Raw genomic sequence first — 21,859 nt, 5'->3', positions numbered from 1 at the left:
TTTATTTGATAAAAATGATGTTTTTGTTTAGATTATATAAATTGAACATAAAAATATTGGAGTTTCAAGTCCCGAAATAGGCACATTGCGAAACCGCGATTTTCAAGATATTAAGATATTCATATTTCCACCACAATTATTTGATTAACAAAACTTGTAAGGATTGTCCATTACCGCCTTTTTTCTTTTTCCTCCCTTCGATTTTGAGAGTGCTCACATTGTCCATGTCAAATCCATCGAGACCCTCGAACACTCTTTTTTATTTAAATCAACATTTCCAAATCAAAAAAGGCAAAATTGAATGAGAAACAAACGAAATATCAACCACTTACTAATAGGAAAGGTTTGAAATCTTTTTTTATTTAAGCAAAACATGAAAACAATCGAATATTTAACTTGACGGATTTTTCATTACTAACATTGAAAAAGAAAAAATGTGGCTCATCGGCTCCTTTATGGGACTCAGAAACCTAAGTTCGCACTGAAATTGTCAAGAGCCTTGATGACAATTGCCAACTTCATGGATGAGTAACTCGTAGCTTACACGATGTCAAAATTTGAAATTTCACAGATTGTAACAACATTGTGTATGCCTAGTTTTTTCCTGTAGCAACTTAACCTAGATGTGGTTACTGCTTAAACTTGAGACCTTCAATTTCAAAAGGTCAGGCCCTCAAAAGTCAAAACCCCTGAAGTGCCCCTAGAATAAATCTGGTAAATAAGGAAATGATTTCTCTAATTCAGTTCCCGAAAGTGAAGAGAGAAAAAGGAAAAGTAGAAAAAGAACACCATATTGTTTTTTGGCTATCTTTCTTCATTATGATCCATTGCTTGCTAGAAATTGAGCAAGTGCAGCTTTCAGTATCACAAATACAAGCCTGCCAAACTTCGCAAATTTTGCCACCGCCAGTAAAGCAGGAATAATATACAAGGAAAAACTGGCCCGAGCTACAAAAAATAGTAATAATAATAATAATAATAATAATCAAGTTAAATATATCACCATGAGAACCTTTTTCCCCTTGGAAAAGGGAACTCTTTCCTCAGAAAATTGTTCGTACAATCAAATGGCCCTGACCGACTGACTGAGGCACAGGAAAGTGTCGATAGACATACAAACAGATGGCCGCAAATTCTGAAAAAAAAGCAATCAGAGACGGATGGAATGTGTCAAGCCTTCATCACCAGTGGTCAGAATCCGAAATCCTTCGACTCCACGGTTTGTGCAAAGCGTAGGCCTTTTGGCTCAGAGAGGTACTCCTTGGACTGAAGGTAAGTCTCAAGGTTGTTGATAACCTTTGATGCCAAAGGGTCCTCCTTTCCTTTCAGATCTGGAAGGAACCTTCGAGTGATTACACGGAGAATCTTTATAAATTGATTTCCATATCTGCGGTACAGGGCATGTCCGGCAGTCTGAAAATACAGCGATAGCCACTTAAATCACCAAATAAAATCTCTTTAAAATGAGTACAATCTATAACAAAGGATTACCCTGAGAAAAGCCACCAATGCCGTAGCGGTAGTTCTATCAGCTGGTATCACATTCAGGAACCTCGCCAGCCATGCCCAACCTTCCTTCAGGCCATGTTGGTTTGCAATTCCAGGAATTTCTGTCTGCTCAGATATAAAACTTCGTGGCTTAGCACAAAGGGGATCTCATAACAGTTCGTGGAAGGTGTAATGCACATTCTTCATGGTAAATTTTTCAAAACAAAGAGCCATAAATTTCTTGTTGAAAACCCCAGAAGCGAGACATACTAAATTTTGGTTTGACAAGTGTAAACAATTTTCCATGCACGAAAACGTTCCCTGGAAAATAAAGATGAAGCTGGTGTCATGCAGAACTCCACAAGGTTGTGCCAAACAGAGATGCATCCTGGGGTTGACTGTCACTGTCAACTTGAAAGTCTTGAGTCTGACCCCCTAAACCAGATGGACGGATCTCTGCTAACTATGCAGAGCTATAAAAACAGAAAAGCGAAGTAAAAGAATACGCCAATCTATTTAATAGCAAACCTGAATCAAAGCCGCATAGAGTGTCATATAGGCCTCTAAGCGTTGCAAATAGCTATCAGTGCTTTCAATGTTTCCACCATCTTCCTTGTAACCAATCATCTTGTAGTAGGCTTCTTTGGTTGCAAAAGCTGACTGGACCAGAATCATAAGAATTAGATAAAATTCTTTGACCAAAAGATACAAGATTTATTGATATATATTTGTTGAGAAACGGGCTTTTATCATAAAATAGGGGTGGCTGCCACAACTTCCCCTCCTAATAAAAGAGAGCTCCACCTAGCTTCTCGCATACCATTAGGTGCACATAGAGTCATAGACACATGCATGTAAGGTGGGGAAAAGAGAGAGAGAGAGAGAGAGCACACATGCATGTGCATGGGCAGTTTTTTAAAGCGTGTCCATATGAGAACACAAATACATTTACAGGCATGCATACATGTACACATAAAAATGAGAACATGAGAACGCATGTACATTCATAAACACAAGACAAACAGGAACTTAATGGAACTAAATGATGCAGGATAGCCACTAAAAGAAGCCAATAATTACATAAATAACGGATACAAAATAAGCAGAAATTTCATGTAGCCTCAGCAAAATTTATCTATTTTAGCAAGTTACTAGGTTAAAAAAAAACTACTATTTATGCTCTAGAAAGTCCTTTTATATGTAGCACAAAAATTTATACAAAATGACAAAGATAGAAGAAAACAACAGAAGCATTCACCTTGGAATAAACTATATGTTTAGGAACAGTAAAGATGCAAGCCTTATGAAACTCAGCAAGAATTATCGCCATTACAGCCGGAACCTGTTTACATAAAGAGTTTAGCAAATATGAAGACATATAAGAACACCAAAATGAACAGATAAATAAATGAATGTAATCACGTGTTAACACGATAACTGCAGAACCATTTCAGCAAGAAATAATGAACGAACAAATAAACATAATTTTATTAGCATTAAGCAGAGAGCACCAGCTCCATCAGGCAAGAATAAACTCCACGGGTATGCATGCATCTGTCAAGGTTGGCAAACTAAGATAAGGTAATGCCTGGAAACGAAATAAAACTAGCATGCTTCTGGGAGGACCATGCCAAAAATTTTGAGCCACAGGAAGTCCAAACACCAGATAAGTCAAATATCCTTTTGATTGATCAGCTATACAACTGCCATCAACTCTGGACACTTTTATCTTACTTCTTCAGAACGCATTGATGAATAGTTCTCTCGACAAATGTGCATCAAAGCATGACAACATATTCCAGCAGATGCTTTTCCACATGAAAATTTTGGTACTTATTACCAGTTCAACTTCATACTTGATTTACTTTCATGGCCAATGCTACCGGTTTCAACCAATCCCACATCAGACTAGGGTAACAACAATAGTCCCTTCCACAGACCCAACTTTTCTCTTGCATAGATGTATTCTTTCTCCATTGTTTATAGCCATTCATGGACTTGAGCCACAAATGAGAGAGTGAAAGCACAAACTACGAGAAATTTTTTGCCAACTTGAAAGACAAAAAAAACATTCAGATGTAATGAGAAAGACTCGAATCCATAGCCAATGCTGCAACCAATGAGTCCTACAAACCTGAGATGTGACAAGCACAATAACATGGCCAAGTGCGAATGCATTTGACATATTCATATTTTGAGTTTCACAATAAGATACGGCCTGCAGGACATTTCAATAACAAAGTAAGTACCAATTTTACTTCACATGAAACAGAAGACAAAAGACAAATATTTACTGCTACTTTTCATTAAAAGTAAAGGCATGTAACCGTACTATATTCTATCAGTGTAACTCAATTAGATATACCACCGTAACTTGCAAGCCAACATGATGTCCACATAAAAAGTAAAGACTAAGGATTATTTTAAATGCAAAAAAGATGTAAAAAGAAAAAGACAAATGCATAGGAACAATCAAACTGTCGCATAAGCAAAACAATTTAAACAACATATTCAAGGAAACAGAGAGAACAATGGTTACGCAGACTTTTACTAATCACACATTTACTAAGTTGAAGCCGTGAAGGGATCATCAAAAATAGAAAAAATTACAACAAGCTGCTTAACTTTTTGGCCATTAACAAAAGCCCGCCCAACTTTTCAGGGCTAACACATGAGCCCCCAACTTGTGCTCATATCTCTCAAATCACCAAATCAAATTAGGTGTAATTTCCAAAATTACACTGCTCAAAAGCAAAATATGAAAAAACATAGAATAAGGGCTAACCGTCGCCGTCAGGGAGGATGACTGGCAACCTTCACCGGACTACAGCCCCCCATTTACCCATCTATATCAACAAGAAAATAATGCAGCAAAAAAAGAAAATCGACAATGGACAATGGAAAAAAGGGGCAGAGTCTCAGCACGTGTCCGGTTCTTCTCTTGAGGGTGATTGTTTGTTGCATGTGTAATCAGAGAAGAGCAGGAATCAGTTAGCCGCACAATATGTTGGATGGGACAAGGGTGCAAATTTTTTACAGTTATCATCCCCAATTCCCCCAGAAGGGCAAGAATGCGAAGTTTCCCAATCAAGGCAAGTCGCCCTTGTTAAGTTCAAGTTCGTCCAAAGATTCAAAAATGACAAGCATGAATTCCTCTAGAGATCGTAGCCTGTCCCCATTGGCTCCTTTCTACCCATCTTCTTTTCGGCCAAATTTGCTGTTAAGACTTTCCTCTCAATCAATTAGGCTGTTTATGTTGGGTTTGTTAGAATTTACGGATTAGCTCTAATGTAAGTTGTATATATGTTTATATACAGTTTGATGTATGATTTATATATATAAATATATGTATGTAAGCATAGCCCTTTTTGTATTTATTTTCCTTTTATTTTTCGTGTATTTTTCTGTATTTTTTTTTATTAGCAAAGGGAACTAGCTTTTGGCTGTTGGAGCTAACCAATAGCTAGCTCCTTTTTCTCCTTATTCCTTTCTTTCTTCTACAAATAAGGGACTTGGGCCCCTTGATCAGCATGGGCTTTAAAGCCTGATTTTGTGTATTATTCGAGATTGAATACAAGTTTTTCACCTTTAGTTTGAGGTTTCTCCATGTGTGATTTCTTGAAGTGGCTGGTATCTTCAAGAGTGTGACTCTTGAAGTGGTTCTATCATTAAGTTCAGGCCAGATTTACATGGTTTTCCACCGTGAGTCTCATTCAAATTCTCAAATTCCTACTTGTTGAGATGGAGCATTGGGAATCGTTTGATACTGATCTCACATTAAAGATCTGGAAGCAGCCTGTGATTATTTATTATGCTAGATATTTCTCTTTGATAACAAACTGATTTCATGTTTCCCCTTCCCTTTTTCTCTTTTTGTTTTTTGCTTTCTTGCCCATGACGAGTTGATGGGTTTATTTTTAAACCACTCTTGCTGAGATTAGTGCTGCTTTCCAGTCTCAAGCAGATAGAGAGACAGGTGAAATGGAGGAACCCAACATGGGTTGTGCAGATCCCTTGCTGGACAACCTCCCTCATTGCCTGGTGAGAAACCGGCTCCCCTAGCAAGAATTTTTTTTTTTTTTTAATTTTCATATTTTGCTTTTGGGTGGGGTAAGTTTGTAACTTATCCCCTTCGTTTTACGTTTTCCAGAGGAAGAAATTGGTTTGAGAGATGCGGGTAAAAGCTGAGCACCCCACATGTTAGCTCTAAAAAGTTGGGCAGTCATTCAACGTCCGTTAACAGCTCAAAAGTTGAGTGGCTTATTGTAATTTTTTTCTCAAAAATATTACAGAATGAAGAAAGGACCGATGAAACATTTTTAATCATACTGGAAATAGAACAGTCAAATGAAAGAAATAATTACAGTTAATTTATAAAAAATAATTCAGTTAAATACCATTACCACATAAGTAAGTACACCCACAAATTTAATTAAGAGATGGAAACAAGAGCAAGAAAGCTGCCCAGACATAGTGTTACATCACTGTAATACCATATCTCATACCTTCTCGGCAAAAGTAGCAACTGAGATTGATTGAGGGCAAAATGGATCATTGATAGTTTTAACCAATTCAAGTGATTTTTTCCTGTCAATTACATAACCATATATAAGAATAGTTACATTAACATGCAATGCGACCAAGAACAGAAAGGCAATTAATTTAAAGATATACATCATATCAGAACATAACAAGAAGAAGATAGCAGCCTTTGACAGATCAGAAAGAGCCAAAAAGTTGACAATAATCTGCAGTAGAACCATGAAAAAACCAATTCAGCTGAAATAAACTGAGACATCTTCCACATCTTAAAGTAATCGTGCTAGCAGGTAAAGAAAAAAACCTAAGCAGAAAGAAAGGAATAAGTTGCATGAGGGAAAGATGGTTTAGTCAACCCCGTTAATTTTCATTTGGCAACAATAAAAGGCACGGTACAATGTTCACATGCAATATTTTCGCTTATAAAAGCAAGCCAAGATAACCAGTATAAGCAAACAAGTATCATAATCATCATCTATCAAGTGAGTCAATGGATTCCCTCTCAACAATCCTGAACAAATATCAGCTGTTAACACATTGGAAAACAGTTTCAAACTGGGGAATCCTGCATATTTCATTCATTTCACTAACTAACGATGGAAAAGCAACAAGTGCATCCCCTGTCTCATTGACAAAATACGAACAGCAAGGTGTTTCCTTCCAGAACAAACAAATCCTATCTCTTTCAAAAGGTCTTTTGCCTTATTCAACTCAAAGTTCTTAAGGTATCCCCCCTAGCTAAAGACTATAAGATCTTGACAAGAGAAAGTGCTTTTGAAAAGCAACTACCAATAAACGGAACATTATCCGGAGTTACCATATTATTTCTTGACTTCCACTAAACTTACATAGCAGCACATCAGGTGCTGCAGTTGCTATAAGCTGCTATTTGGATAACCTGCCATAATCAATCTCTTTGCTTTGGGTTAAAAAACCTTTATCTGAATGTAAGCACCAAGCATAAGCAAAAGGAACTCAACTTCATTACCAAAAAGCATTCCATCTTCACCCAATCAGGTGCACTTCAAGAAGCTAGTCATTGTATTGTACCAATTTGCAGCCACATATGCTAGAGAGGCAACTGTAATCGACATTAATATATCAACTTTTATACGAAAAGGAAATAATATGTCAAACCTATCGACATTATCATTAACTCCTTATAATGGCTTGTTGCTAAAATGCTACTCTTCACTTTTCTAAACAGTTTAAATTGGTTTTTCAAATATTTTTCCAATAAAAATAGGAAATAGGGCAACATAGATGATGCATATTCGACAACACTGCCTGATCACTATTTAAGTCAGCAAGCAATATGGAGCCAATTCTAATGTCACCAATATTGGAGATCAGTGTCCCTGTGACTACCTCGTTTGAAATTGTTATTAAATAGATTCTCTAATCAACATCTACAACAGCAAATTTTATTTGTTAGGTCAATTCAAGCAGTTGTACATGTGACCTGAACCACACCAGATAATTTTCCAAATGACTCAAACTGATTCATTTGAACAAAAAACAGGGAAAAGATCATATGTTTGCAAACAAGTGTGAAATGAAATTATACACAGATGAAAGATGTTAGCATGTTTGCAAGAGGAGGTAAAATAGCAAAAACATAAAAATAAAAAAAGACAAAAGAAACGGAAATAGCAAACTGTATTCCAACACTAGAACACCATGAGAATCTCACCTTACAACATCAACAGTTGCAGATACCTGTAGGATCAGCGAACGAATTTGCCTTTCATGCCTTCTATAAGCCTGGTAGGAACAACTTTGTCACTATGTCAACCCAAGCATAAAGTAACATTTTTCTGAAATTAACAGTAGTTTCATATTCAAATCATAAATAACCCCAGCACTGAAATTAGGCAGTCTGCACACCTGACTGGAGCCTGCACCAGTAGCTTTGTTCTGCTCTACTAACGCCAATAGTTTACTCATTCTTTCCTGCTCTAGCTTTGATGCCATATCAGACACCTTAACTTTGATTATAAATAAAGAAGGAACTAGTCAGTAAAAGTGGCATCTCTTTCGGGCAACACTTTTAAGAAAATTTGACCTATCAATATCAAAATGAACACCATTGATCAGAGACAGGTTTCAACATATAAATATGAAAGCAACCTCATTAAGAGTACTAAGTTGTACAAAAGCACGGAAGCCAAAAAAGCAAACGGAAACTGTTCAAGCTTTTTTACATGGTACACACTTGAAGTTGGTAGGAAGTTTCACAGGCTACAATTACTCACAACGGATAACCAAGAAACACAGGACAACTGAAACAGAAAACTGATTTAGTGAGGGAGGAGAAACGGTTCATTTGCTTGACCTTCTAGCAATAGTTTAAGTTGATAGACAAAACCAAAACTGTAATCTCTTTTCATAAAAGAGGTTAAGTGAAGCATTCACATGCACAAGATAATTAAGTGAAACAATTTTTAGATTCTATGCACTGTTTATCGTGTATACAGAAAATGCACAAAATAACTGAGAATAAAGAAAATAAACAATGCAAACACCCACCAACTACTCCACCAGTCCTAGATTTTTCTTCTGAAGCCTTTCTTTGGGAAGCTTCTGCAGCTTTTTTTTTCAAGGCTTCTTCAGCCGCCCTTTCTGCAGCCTCTTTTTCTGCTCTTTTTTGAGCTTCAACCGCTGCTCTTTCCATAGCAAGCTTCTCAGCCTTCATTTGTTCAGCTTTCATCCTGGCCTGTAATTATAAAAACATGTTTACTAAGCATAACCTTACTAGTTTAGAAATGGTGATTTTAAACAAATGATTCATTCAGGGACATATACTGGACTCATCTAGATGACCTTAGGTGGCACTTGTACTTTTAGTAATCCCTTTATAAGTTCTTTTTTATTTTATTGATTCTTTTGTTTCAAAATTTGATTTTCATCTTATTACTATCATGATTTCACTTCTGTTGCCCCCCATGGACACAATTTTGTTCAGGTCTTCTTTCCTAAGTTCAAAAGTAATGATTGGAAAGCACATTTTTGAAACAGTTCTCAACTGCTATATCCAACATCTCAATATACGGCAATCAAATTGATGGACTCTATCATGATCCACATGAACTTGTCCACTTAATCCAGGCATAGTTTCGCTAGCTCATGAAAGATCAAGAGTTATGGCCATAAAATGGAATGGAATACAAATTGAAACATCAACAATGATATGATTCAGGTCATCCAAAAACAACAACCAACGATGTGATCCTATATCTACCTAGCTTCTGCTCCATAGTAACTGAAATGGCTAAAAGAATTAGTCAAAATGTGTACACAGGAAAAACCATAAATTTTGCATTATATTGAACTAAAACGGAATGTCTTTATCAGCAAGTAATAGGGGAACGAGGAAAATAGGTAAATGCAGTAAGCATATCAAGCAACTCAAAGAATTTTAAGTGATTGTGTGTGCTTACGTAAATCACAGAAAGGATAAACAATCTGCTACCTCAGCTTCTGCTTTAAGCCTCTCCAACCTCTCTTTTTCTTCCCGTTCCATTTTCTCCTTTCTTCTGGCATCTTCAGAGGCTGCTTCTTTTCTTATTTTTCTCTCTTCTATTTCTGACCTCTGCTCATGGTCCCTCTGGACTGCAGATAAGTGAATATCACAAGTTTCTGCACTATACAAATAAATATGAATTTTGATATTTCCTTGATCATGTTAGCATCAAAAAACAAATATTCTATGTGAAAATAACAGAAAAGCTCCAACTCACCACTCACCCCCAACACCACAAAGAAAACCCCACCCCACCCAAATCCTCCCCCTCTCTCGTAATGCTCAATGAATGTTTAAGTACTTCAAGCAGATACATGGAAGAACTATGTTTGGTGCACAAGTAAAACAGAAATGCCTTATCACTCCCTCCCTCCTTCCCCTTGGCTAAAAGGTCTGGACCAGAAGAACAAGAACGTGACAGGGAAAAGAAACACCAGTTGAAGATATATTCCTGAACATGCAGACAATAGAACAGTAAACATTAGCAACTATTTAAGTATTCTAGTAACGCTCATGCCATGACTAGGATTACCTCCTTCCTGGAAGAACCCCAGAGCTTTCTTAGCAAAACCTAAAGCACGAGAGCATCCAAAATGACAAGGGGATAACAGGAACTCACATTTTTCTTTGGTACTGTTTATCTAGTTTTTTATCCATCTCTTGCTTTGCTTCTATATCTTTTTGGATACAAGCAAATGATGAAGTTGTCCGCTCTTTTTCCTTTCTCAGATAATCATTCAATGAATATATTCTGTCCCTTATTTCTTCCTGTCAAATTGAAACATATTACTAGAATGGCAAAATCTAAATCTAATTAGACGCATAATACCACAAGTTCAGATTGCAAGGACCAACCAATATGTCTCACAAGTCCAACCCATTCCTAAGCTGATAAAACAACATAGTAACATCATCAAAACTGAAGAAAGAAAATTAGCTCTATAAGTTATTTTTTGCTCAAAGCAAGAATGTTGCTATAAATAAAGATTAAAGAACCGATCCACGAACACAATTATCTCAACTTTTTCTTTTATACTAAATAGCAAGAAGTATGTTCCACTGATGTGTTGCTTGATCAACAAGAAAAGCTGCATTTAAGGAACCCGTGCATCTCCATAAAAGAAGCATAGATATACTACTAAGAAGAAAAAAGAACTGCTGCTGGAATTCTAGATCACAAGATCTGTCTCCAAAATTCTAGATGAAAAGCATAATTTTCCACATTAGATCTCAAATCAGCAAGATCTGGCCTTGGTAAAGAACCCAGATCCACATTGATACTACTTAGATCAAGACATGTCTGACTTCGAGAAAGGTTGTTTATCATCAAATGAAGAAAATTATAGAGGTTGCAGTAGTGCACAGATGTCATATGGAAGCAGATCTACAGATAATAATCATGATCGCTAAGAAGCTCCAACATGCACTACCATTTTGGGAAAGTATAAGGTTAAAACAAAAGTACATTAACCAAACACCAGAGTAATAAGGCATTAGCGGCATTACTCGGTGCAGTTACCTTACACCAGGGTACTTACGCCGTAAAATCAACCTCACACTTAAAGAGTTTTGTAAAAGTTAATAGGTGCCAACTGAAATTTACAAGAAGTATTAAGCAAAACCACAAGGACAAACATAGAAAATAGAATAAATGCTTCCATGTTATTGTGGATTATAGACCAGTTGTAGTCAGCTATGGTGCAAACTGGAAAACTTCCAAATTACAATTACTTGACTCATATTCTTGCCAAAAACAACTACAGAAAACAAAATGTGGCAAGATAATATAGAGCATTTGCTTGTAAGAATACCATACTTCAGAATTGACGTTGTTGTCATCTCCCAACCAGAGATGTACATTGACTTGTCTTTTCGGGACAAATGTGCTACAGCATCCATTACCAAGGAACTTATGCATACAAAAGTAAAAGATAAAGAAAGACCAAAGTACATTGAGCATTTCAAACATCAATCCCTGCTGAAAACGGAAAAATAAAGATCAAAATCATATCATGTAGTTAATGCTGCCAGTATTCAGACCTTAACTTTTAACTGCTCTTCACGCTCCAATTCAAGCAAATAGCCTTTTACAGCCTCTGTCCTATTGACAAGTGAGATTTCACGCGCTTGAAAGTCCACATCATGGCATTCATCCTCAGAATCACTAGATGGAGAAAGTTAACAAATTTTCATTTAGAAACTTATAGGTCAAAATACCAAGTAAAACCATGCAATGAATGCATATATATGTCAATGCCTGCATCATGGTGAGGTAAAGAAGACACTGATAAACCAAAGAGATGTGAAGGTCCAGTTGTTGCCATCCAATGTCTCAAGCTTCATTCACTTGATGTGGTAGAGTAAAGCATTAGTCATCTAAAAACTACCCCAGATCAGAAGATTATAAGATGACAAGAATGCCATAAGCTGTAACCAGGAATGTGGTACAACATCATAAGATGAAAGACATTGACGTTGACCAACACTTTGCTCATGGGAAGGATAAATATGGAATAAAGAGATGAAAATGACTTTGTTAGGGATCATCAGATCATAAATTCAACTATCGAGTCAACAACACTTTTTTCTGAATAACGAACTGTATATGGTAATGGTTCGGAAGGCTAATGTGGAGCAAGGTCGTTTCTTCATGAACTTAATACTCTCTTGTGCAAAAAGAGAAGCAACATGGTGGTTTTGAAAGAAGCAAGCTCATAGGAAAGTATAATTCTAAATACAAATCCATGTCTAAACTCTAAACCAAGCTGCTCCACACCCCCACCCCAAAACAACACACCCCACACACAAAAAAAAAAAAGATCTGTACCTGCTCAAATAAACATCATCACAAGAGAATCGACTACCCACATTCGTGTTTCCATTATCTATTACTTCACAACTGTCTTCGATATCATCCATCCCTTTGTCAGATGCATCCACTACAAACTTGCCACTAACAATATTGCCCTGTATATTGCTTTTTTCCCTGCGCCAAAAGAAACTAAGCAAATTGTGAGATAAAAAGTATGAAACCTACCAGAAACTTAAAAGTGTGAACTGGCCCCACTTTGACCATCATATAGCTTCTAAACGAAAACTCAAAGCAAATCATAATTGATAATCAGAAGTTTGTGACCTTGCATTCATGGATAACTCAAACTCTTTTGGCTGTTAACTACTCTACATGTCAACATTGAGTAAATCTGATACAGGGTCACAAAATTTTGAATAAGTTTAAAACAATTGTTTTTTTTTTCATCATAAATAAACAAAAATATTTTTCCCATAACGCAATACATGATAGCATTTCCATCTTTGGCGATGTCACTATAGGTCTTTGAAAGCCAGAATAGGATCACATGATATAACCAGCAACCTGTCCAGCAAGCATCTAAAAATTAAAAATGCTCAACTTCAAGAGAAATGAGAACAAAAACATACACCATTTCGATCTGCTGTTGACGCTTGATGAAAGGGTTACTGAATTTGGACTCCAAAGCATTTAACTCTGCAACAATGTCACTAAGACTCCAACAAGGCTCTGGATCAGACATTACTCCACAGAAACTCTTTGTGCATGGCATTTTCAAATTCTGGAAGCCTCTGCAATAACGGAAGGCACAGAGATGTAAGGATTCTGGAATATAAAAAGCAAAATAAAGTCAAAGCTACCAAAAGATGTAGAGCCAAATATGTTACTCGATACAGCAACAGGAGTTGAACAAACACTCACCAACTGAAAATCCAGACTAGAAAATCATAATCAGGCAAAATAGATGGATTGAAGAAGAAAATGGGCAAAGTAAGAAGCATGAGTGACTGGTTGAGCTAGTTGACTAACTAACAAACACAGGCTAAGCAAACTAGTCAATGACTGGTTGGACTTTTAAGGCCACAATTAGTGATGAACTTGGACCAGTTGACTGACTGACAAGGCAACAGCTAGGCTGACTAATTAAGCAATAACCTGAGCCACGATCAGAGGCATCAGAGTATGCTACAAGAAATATTCATCTTAGAAGAATATATACCCATATCAGGTCATGTTTATTTATCATACCTAGCTCTAAGCTCTTACATTGCATCGTAACAGATACAGGTATTGGGGTTTTATCAGCAAGCTATGTTGTTAAAAGCATGAGGAGGAACCTACAAAACCTATAGGCTAGGGACACCTAAGCTGGACTAGGTGCTTAAAGCAAATATATATAAATATAAATATGTATATATTTAATTAACAAGATGCAACATTATATGTCACATATTGTTAGCTACTATGTGACACGGGTACGCCTATTTTGCACAAGTACCCGTGTTGGAACGTGGGTACGGGGACATGGGGTCGGGTCGGGTACGGCTGCATTTTAAAACTTTTAAAATTATATTTTAAAACTTACTTTTTTCTCTAATTTTTTATTTTCCCTTCTTTTACATTTCCCTTCCAATAAGATTCTATATTTTCCTCTCATTTTTCTTTCATTTTAAGATATTTTGTAGATTATAAGACTATTAGTGTTTTTTTTCATTTTATCATTTTCGAGAATATAAAATTTGTGTACCTGCGTACCCACAATTTTCAAAATTCCTGTGTCCGCACCCGTACCACCGTACTCGCACCCATGTGACATAGGTTAGCTATATACGCACATACTTGGTCACATACAATCACATAAAATTGTCAAAATAATACAGAATTACTTAAATAAATGCACGCACAGTCGCATTCAATCACCTCCACTCACTACAGTGTTAAATAAGTTCATGCAGTCACATTGAATCACACACACACACACACACACTGTCAAAAGCATTATGACCAGCCTAGGCGGCTGGACAACCTTAGAGCCTAGGCATGACTGAGCAAGATTAGGCATATTAAGCAATCCCTGAGAAAAATGGAAACCAATAGAATGCAATACTAGTAGTTCAAATTATTAACAAACTGAAACATTTTCCAATGAAAAACCTACGACTATCAATTTAAAATGATAAAACAATTAAAATACACAATAACACAAATATTAAACATTTCATAACATGGTAATAGACATTTTTGAAACACCAAACTGAATAAGGTTTAACAATTAAAATTACAAGTTATATGGCATAAAAAAAAGCTTACCAAAGCCTTTAACATTTCCTAAATATCAATTGCTAGATACCCAATTCTAATTTTCAACACGAAAATCCTAAAACAACACTAAAGTTACTAATCCAATTTTTTTAAAAAAAAGGAGAACATAAATCCTATCATTGCAATACCAATCTGATATTCAAACCTATCCAAACAGAAACAGCAACAGACTTATTGCATTATCATGCACAAATTATTGACAGAGACATGCTACTCAGCACCAATGTAAACAAAAAATGGTATAACATAAATTGACACTTATCTTTGGAGAAAGCTGCAAAATTTAACTAATTATAATGAACTAGTAATGCAAAGCACAAATGGAAAGCAAACGGCCTAATAAAAGTGAATGTAACTATCTCGAGAAAAAGGACAAAAATTTTAATTGACATGCATCTGCTTGAAAATGTAGATAATACAAATTACAATACAGATTTCTACTTACCCGTCGGATGGTGGTGATTCTGATTTTGATGAGTCCAGGGCATTATTTGCTCCTCCTATTCTCATTGTGAGCACTGTACTCCCAGATAAATAGATCTTATAGTCGGAAAAAGAAATGCCTCAACAAGACAAACCACATAACTAAATAATGCCTCATGTAGAATCATATCAGTATCGTTTTACATAATGGATAATTTCTATCCCAATAGTGAAAGAGCTCCAGTTGTCATCCCTGGTTGTCTTAAACATCAAAGAATATTGTTATTGTTTAGAATGAAAAAAACCATGCCCCTTTCTCCAGAAGAAGAGAGATGCCTGTTGAGTTATGCAGCAATGTGCAAGAAGTATCAGCAAGAAACATCACAACCCCTTGTCACTTGTGCACGTTGCTACATAACTCAGCAAGTTTTTTTCTTCTTCTGGGAAAGGGAATGTGATATTTCTCATACAAAACAACATTGATGGGAGCTTCCTTGTTACTTTGTTTAAGATAGCCAGGGACGCAGTTTGTAGGTCATGGGCCCCAATAAATACAGAAATAAGCACAATGTAAAGTATTAAGAATGTGGTAGAACTTGTAACTCATTTGTTCACTCAAAGAACCAAGACAATTTGTTATTGGTATATTCACCAAGAGAAATGCATGCAGCAGCAGATATTTTCTCGAGAAATGTTGTCTGTGTCATATGGTTTTGAATTAGAGGCACCTCCCTATTCTTATCAACTATAAGAGGCCATGTTGAAAGTTTGAAACCAAGTTATTCAAGGACATAGACATGGTGACAAGAACAGAGAACGAGCATGGTCATTCTGCTCTATCAATTGCCTATACACAAAAAAATACAGAAAATTCCAGGTTTCATGTTCGTTCAAATATATAATCATGTAGACCCAGGTTCTACTACAAAAGTACATATTAAGCATTATTTTCTACCAATAACCAAGGGGTCAAAGACTCAAAACTCACGAAAAGGCTGTCGTAAGCATTATTTATTGAAATACATGTAATTATTGACTCCTCTGCCTGTTCCAGAACTCTGGTATTGATGATAGCAGAGTGATGCATTAGTCACCAGTCACCAATTACAAGATATCTCAAAGAATCTATCTTCGAGATAGTTGCCTTATGATGTTCGTCTTCAAGCAATCAATGTAGGGTGAAGATATTAACATGGATCTATTCTGGTGCCGGTTTTCAGTTCTGAAGTTGTTGAATCGTCATGCATTTCTATTCATCAATATATGCTTCATCAAGTACTAAGAAAAAAAATGTCTTTGTAGCTTGATCTTTCAAAGCATTTGCAATGCTTGAAGCAATGGATGCCACTGACTTGCGGATAATGCTTGTTATAGCACCTATTTCCTTTACAAATAGCCATATCTTTCCATAGTCTTTCAGGAAGTTTCGTAAGTAATCAGCATAGAGAATCGACAAATTTTGAGAACACAGCCTTCAATAAATAAAGAAGACAGGAAGCAGCGGACGTGGACAAATTGCTTAAAAGATTGAAGATCCACCCAGTGACCAATTAATTGAATAACAACTCCACAGAAACCAGTCATCAACTCATCATATACTGCAACAGGTGGAATATAGAAACATGTATATATCTGAAAGAGAAGGCTGTTACGGGACAGAGTATGCTGGCTTACTTGCTGAGAAGCCTGGCTGAGCAAAATGCATCCAGAAAATGGTTTCTATCTGGAAGAAAGGTTTTTTTTTTTCTTTCTTTCTTTCTTTCTTTGTTTTTCTCATATTTGTTCATAAGTGTTGTGTTTCTTATTGCCTCAATGTATCAGGTAGCAGCAAGAACCATCTCCTCTAGTATTTCAAAACAGGGTAAGAGCCACAATGTGGGCATGTGTGGGTAGTTGCCCACAGAGTTCCACAAAATCTATGTATTTACATATTGGTAGGCCCAAATTATTTTCTTATTTATATATTAGTGACCCTGAAATTATTTAATGGTTTTTATTTGGTGCCCCTTCATTATTTTTAAGGGTCTAAATCTTTTTGAATTAGTGCCCCTGAGCCTCAAATTTCTAGCTCTTCCCCTGTTGCAAAGCATAATACAGCTCATCTCTACTTTACTTCTGTCATCTTCAACACCTTTATATTTAACAAAATCGTGAAAACAAAGCAGCAGAGACAAGCACACACGCACACAGGTGTGCATGCTCGTGCTCCAACAGACACAGAATGCAAATTATGAGGCTATTCCTGTATTGTTCCAATTGTATTGAATGTCTCTAAGGAGAAAAAAAATAGGTGGCCATTCCTAGTTTTCCTGAACTACAAATAAGATATAACAGAAATGGAAAAAAGTGGGCAAAAAATGAAGAGAGAGAGAGAGAGAGATAGTTGAAGAGCTGAAGGCCCCACTGGAGAGTGCCTAAGCCACCAAAGCATGCAACCGGAGGCTGTTAGTGTGGATGATGGGTCACGGAGGAGAACAAGGTAGACAATGAGCCTTCTCCTAGCGAACAGCTATCACCAGACATGTAATCAGGAATTTCAAATCTTGCTGTTTGAGTCAACCAACATCTCCTGCAGCCCTGCTCTCGGTTACTTTCCAATTTCCATATTTAGAGAGGCACTGTGAAAAGTTTAGGATTGAGTTCTTTCAGTATCGTTCATGTGGAGTTCAAGCTCAATTTCTTGCTTCTTCAGTTCCAAAACACTTTGCAGATCTCTCACCAGGACCAACTTATAGTCTTATACTGCAGGTCTAAGCTTAGAGGAAGAGATCGAACTTGAACGATTGCAGACCCTCAGCTATGCCTACTTTGAATTGACAGCAGGAATAACTCACAAGATTGAAATGATTTTGAAATCATTGTGGCTGATACATGTAGAAAAGTTTTTAACATTCCAGCAGTAAACAAGAGATTGTAAGCGAAAAGCCTAATCACATACCTAGCAAATTGCTTAGTTTTTTAGAGGACATTCTTCAAAGCTGGAGCTAACTGGCAAGTGCCCCTGACATGAGATTAGGTGTTGCAAATCCAAGCTCACTGGTTCGCATATCAAAATTCTCGAAGCAATTAAAACCATACCCACCAAGAATTTGCATGTAAATAATTTACACGAGTAAGATTGAGTTGAGTGCACTAGATGCACACAAGAAAGTAGAAACTGGAAAGAGCAGTTCAGAATCTTAGAGCACAAAATCCTCCCAGACTTTAAGAGTGCCATCTTTAATCATCAACCCATAAACTCATCCAAAAAACGGAAAAAGAATGGAGTGCGCCCTGATGGGGTACCATCCTCCAATCAAAATAGGAAGAAAATAATCTCTGCGTAGCAAACTGTGAACTTAAAACCTGAAAAAGGTTGAGAAAGAAAGAAAGAATTTTCAAATGTTTGATGGGCACGGAAAGAATTCCAAAATAAAATTCTAAGTCGCCATCAAGAAAAACGTTAAGACGATGGTCAATATTCCTACATAATTGGCACAAATTATAGATATATTATCATGTACAACTTTTAGCTTTGTTCGGTACATGACTCGAGAACCAGTGACCCAATTCAGTTCTTTAACCTACTCGACCATGTCCTCTTCAACATTATCTTTCTTAAATACGGGCACCAACATTTTCTAGGGTTCTGGGTTTACATCTCAGCCTCGTTTCTTCCTTAGCCTGAAATAATGACTCCTAATAGGTGCCCAATGTCTCACCGGCCGCGCCTTAATCTTCAGCACATGAATCCCCAATGGCGGCACCGGCAGATTCACTCTTGAGTGAAACTGCACCTTGGGTATCCGACAGATGGTCTTCAACGGACCCTGTTCTGTGTGATCGATCAAAGAGTCTTCCAATTCCGAGGAAAGAGTACGACTTAGAGAGAGCATCGACTTGGTGAAACCTTCCTCGGTATATTGGAAGCCATTTCCCGGGAAGGGTGTGGAGGAGGACTTTCGCGTTATTATCATCAGATGCAGAGAATCGCAATCTCTACGCTTTACAACTAATGGGGTGCTTTCTTCGTGCATTCCATTGGCAAAAGGACGTATACTTTTGAGAGCAACAACGGTTTAGGGTTTCGAGCAGTAGTATCGACTATGGCACCATGGAATCAATAGGGAGGGAGAGTGGGGGAGAGAAAGAAGATGAGGAAAAGAAATAACAAGCGTCAGTCGACTGTGAGAGGGAGACTTACCGTAATCGAAGAAGACGAACGCCGAGCGAACTCACAAACGTAGAGAACGATGCTTGATCACCAAGTGCACAAAAACGATGCTCGAGCTCTAATGGCAGAAGAAATTTCCGCGGGCTTTTAGGAGAATCCACTCTAGGTTCGAGGAAAAAGATGGATTTGATGTGTCTGAAAAAGTTCCGCAAAGTTCAGGGGAAATGTCTGAGATGCTTTTTCTCCGGATGCATCAAACGCCCGCCCTGTGTTTGATGTTTGATGGAAGAAACTTCTAATGCCGAGTAATTCTTTCTGCTGGATGATGGCCTAAAACTCCTCTCGGAAAGCTCTTCTCGTCGAAACAGTTGTTGCATCCATGATCAGATAGCAATAGCACTTGTAAAGATGGTTTGAGAAACAAAATAACCAAAAATTCTGAATACTAAAAATACCAAGCGCGCGCGCAATTTTTCCATGACCAACGAAAGCCTACTCTCCATTTTAAATGTCAAGGATGTCAACTTTTTAAGTGATGCAAAGGAAAACTTACGGGTGTACAAAAGAAATAGTTTGACATAAAAGAACATTTTGTGCATAAACATATTCTAAAATTAAGATATATTCATAAAACACTTGAAAGATAAGAGAATATTCATAAAACACACGAATCTACATCAATTTTATCAATTTTTGGAACAGGTTTATCAAACGTTCATGAAGTATTCCTACTACCAAGGTTAATAATCCTTATATAATTCAAATGCTACTTGAACTTCAAGACGTCCTTACCAGTGGGACCTTACTAAAATGCAAGTACCACACACTCAAGGTCACCCTCCAATTACACTAGAAAGTATACGCTTGCCACTCAATGCCCTACTAACGAGTTCAACCTGCATTCACCTCGGTGCTAGCTCAAGCCTTCATTTGTGGGGCTAAACTACCCGTACATATGGATATTGACGCTGTGATCACAATTAGGATCTCAAGGAGCAACTACTTCTTTGCTGAGTCTTGCCGCCTTCAGTTCTATTATTCTTTTATAAGCAGTCTAATGCGAAGGAGTGGATGTGTGACTTCATACCACATTATCACCTCGTTGGATAAAATCAACTACTAACTCAGCCTGCACTCATATACACCATTCGTTGGATAAAATCAACTACTAACTCAGCCTGCACTCATATACACCATTATTTTAAGCAGTAGTGCTAGTTAACCTACAATTTGCCATTAGAAGTCTAAATTGCAGTGAATACCAGTGACGCAGCTACTGGGCACAAATCCCGTTACATGTCGAGGGTTTCAGCATGACAAATAGCCGCTAGGGAAACTAGCTAGGATTCCATCATAGACATGTTGCACTCATGAAGCAAATCGAATTCACCTGTAAACACAGATGAAAACAAGTAAATGTAACAGTATGTTAAAGAACTCAATTAGGTCACTGGCTCTTGTGTCGTATTGACCACAGCTAAAAATTATGAACAATCTCGAAATGGTTCAGATCATCGGCAAACACCAGAATCACACACCCTAGATGCGTTCTTTTACATGATCTTCTTTGTTTTGAAAGACCCCAAAAAAAAAGAAGGAAAAACAGATAACATACCACAAGTGGGTGCTTTCTGAGCCTGTTTCTTCCCCCTCCCCCTCCCCCTCCCAAGGATTTGATCATCCTCCTACGGAAGCCATTGTCGAACCCTCTAGCCCTCGATTTTCTTTGTTCGCTTTTTCGGTTCCTGTGACAAAAATCTAAACTGATGATCCAAAATGGACTATTGAATCCTCTACAAATTGCAGTTGCCAGATGCGCTTTAAGCCTCGGATTTGATCATTTCAACTTTCCTAAAGCACATGCGCACGAGAGAAAATCCCGAACATTTGGAGTGACATCCGTGCACAGGATGCCGGAAAGTTCGCCGTCGCCGCGCACAGCCTCCAGAGGAACGAAAGCTTGGTGTGTGTGGAGGAGGTGGAGGGCTAGTCACAATTTGTCTTCTGCATCAATACCGGCTGCTAGTGGCCGCCTCAAGTACACAGACCGTGAACATGCATGAATGCGTTGCCGCGGAGAAAGACGGGCCACGGAAAATTATCAACTGATCGAAGTTGAATAGGATATATACTTGACCATATCAGCTTCTGTACTGGTTTCAAATTTAGATTTAAATATGAATAATGAAAAGTGATATCCGAATCTAAAATATGATTTTACAATCCTAATGCAGTTTGAATCCGATTGTTATTTTCATGTCTGAATACGAATCTGAATTTTGAAACAAATCCACCTGATTTTTAGAGCATTGGATATAAGATATTTATTTACAACTGAATCCAATTAGATATTTACATATATTTGAATCCAAACCCGATTCCTTTTCATCGGATCATTGGCCAATTCCAGATCCGATCCGATTTTTTAATTGAATATGAATTTTTTATCTTTATCTAATTTTCTTGAAACAGTTCGGTCAGATATCTAATTTAAATATAATTTTATTGACATCCCTCAACCTTTTGAACCATAATTGCTCATTGTAACTGACACGAAAAGAAGTATAAAAGTATAACACCCATAAAAAATGGAACAACA

At 37.2% G+C, this 21,859-nt stretch overlaps 1 protein-coding gene across 5 annotated transcripts; it reads right to left on the bottom strand.

Moving 5' to 3' along the window:
- Positions 1-949: 949 nt before the first annotated feature.
- On the bottom strand, positions 950-21,342 carry LOC116258356 (mRNA export factor GLE1). 5 transcript variants are annotated; one of them, XM_031635470.2, is made up of 19 exons: positions 20,876-21,342; positions 20,523-20,650; positions 19,291-19,612; positions 18,046-18,143; positions 15,130-15,202; positions 12,992-13,153; positions 12,378-12,551; positions 11,591-11,714; positions 10,170-10,318; positions 9,500-9,671; positions 8,557-8,743; positions 7,915-8,015; positions 7,721-7,791; positions 5,994-6,075; positions 3,623-3,706; positions 2,747-2,830; positions 2,017-2,148; positions 1,492-1,614; positions 950-1,413 (listed from the first exon to the last, which is right to left on the bottom strand). In XM_031635470.2, the coding sequence occupies exons 4-19, from the start codon at positions 18,074-18,076 to the stop codon at positions 1,192-1,194; spliced, it is 1,971 nt and encodes a 656-aa protein (XP_031491330.1). In that variant the 5' UTR covers positions 18,077-18,143; positions 19,291-19,612; positions 20,523-20,650; positions 20,876-21,342; the 3' UTR covers positions 950-1,191. The 5 variants fall into 5 exon arrangements, with proteins under 5 accessions (XP_031491330.1, XP_031491331.1, XP_031491332.1 ...); XM_031635471.2 differs by lacking the exon at positions 20,523-20,650; XM_031635472.2 differs by lacking the exons at positions 20,523-20,650; positions 20,876-21,342 and having other exon boundaries at positions 12,378-12,536; positions 19,291-20,371.
- Positions 21,343-21,859: the final 517 nt, after the last annotated feature.

This window comes from Nymphaea colorata, chromosome 8 (genome assembly GCF_008831285.2).
Source record: "Nymphaea colorata isolate Beijing-Zhang1983 chromosome 8, ASM883128v2, whole genome shotgun sequence".
Lineage (NCBI taxonomy): Eukaryota > Viridiplantae > Streptophyta > Magnoliopsida > Nymphaeales > Nymphaeaceae > Nymphaea > Nymphaea colorata.
Note: the sequence above shows the minus strand (reverse complement) of the source record. Positions and strands in the feature narration are given on the sequence as shown.

What these genes read in the sequence shown, in the direction of transcription:
- LOC116258356 (XM_031635470.2), bottom strand. Translation starts at nt 18,076, where the DNA reads ATGTCCTCTAAAAAACTAAGCAATTTGCTAG. An exon ending in AAAACTAAGCAATTTGCTAG is followed by an intron (nt 15,203 to 18,045) that starts GTATGTGATTAG and finishes CTGGGAGTACAG; the next exon opens with TGCTCACAATGAGAATAGGA. An exon ending in TTGCTACTTTTGCCGAGAAG is followed by an intron (nt 3,707 to 5,993) that starts GTATGAGATATG and finishes AATGTCCTGCAG; the next exon opens with GCCGTATCTTATTGTGAAAC.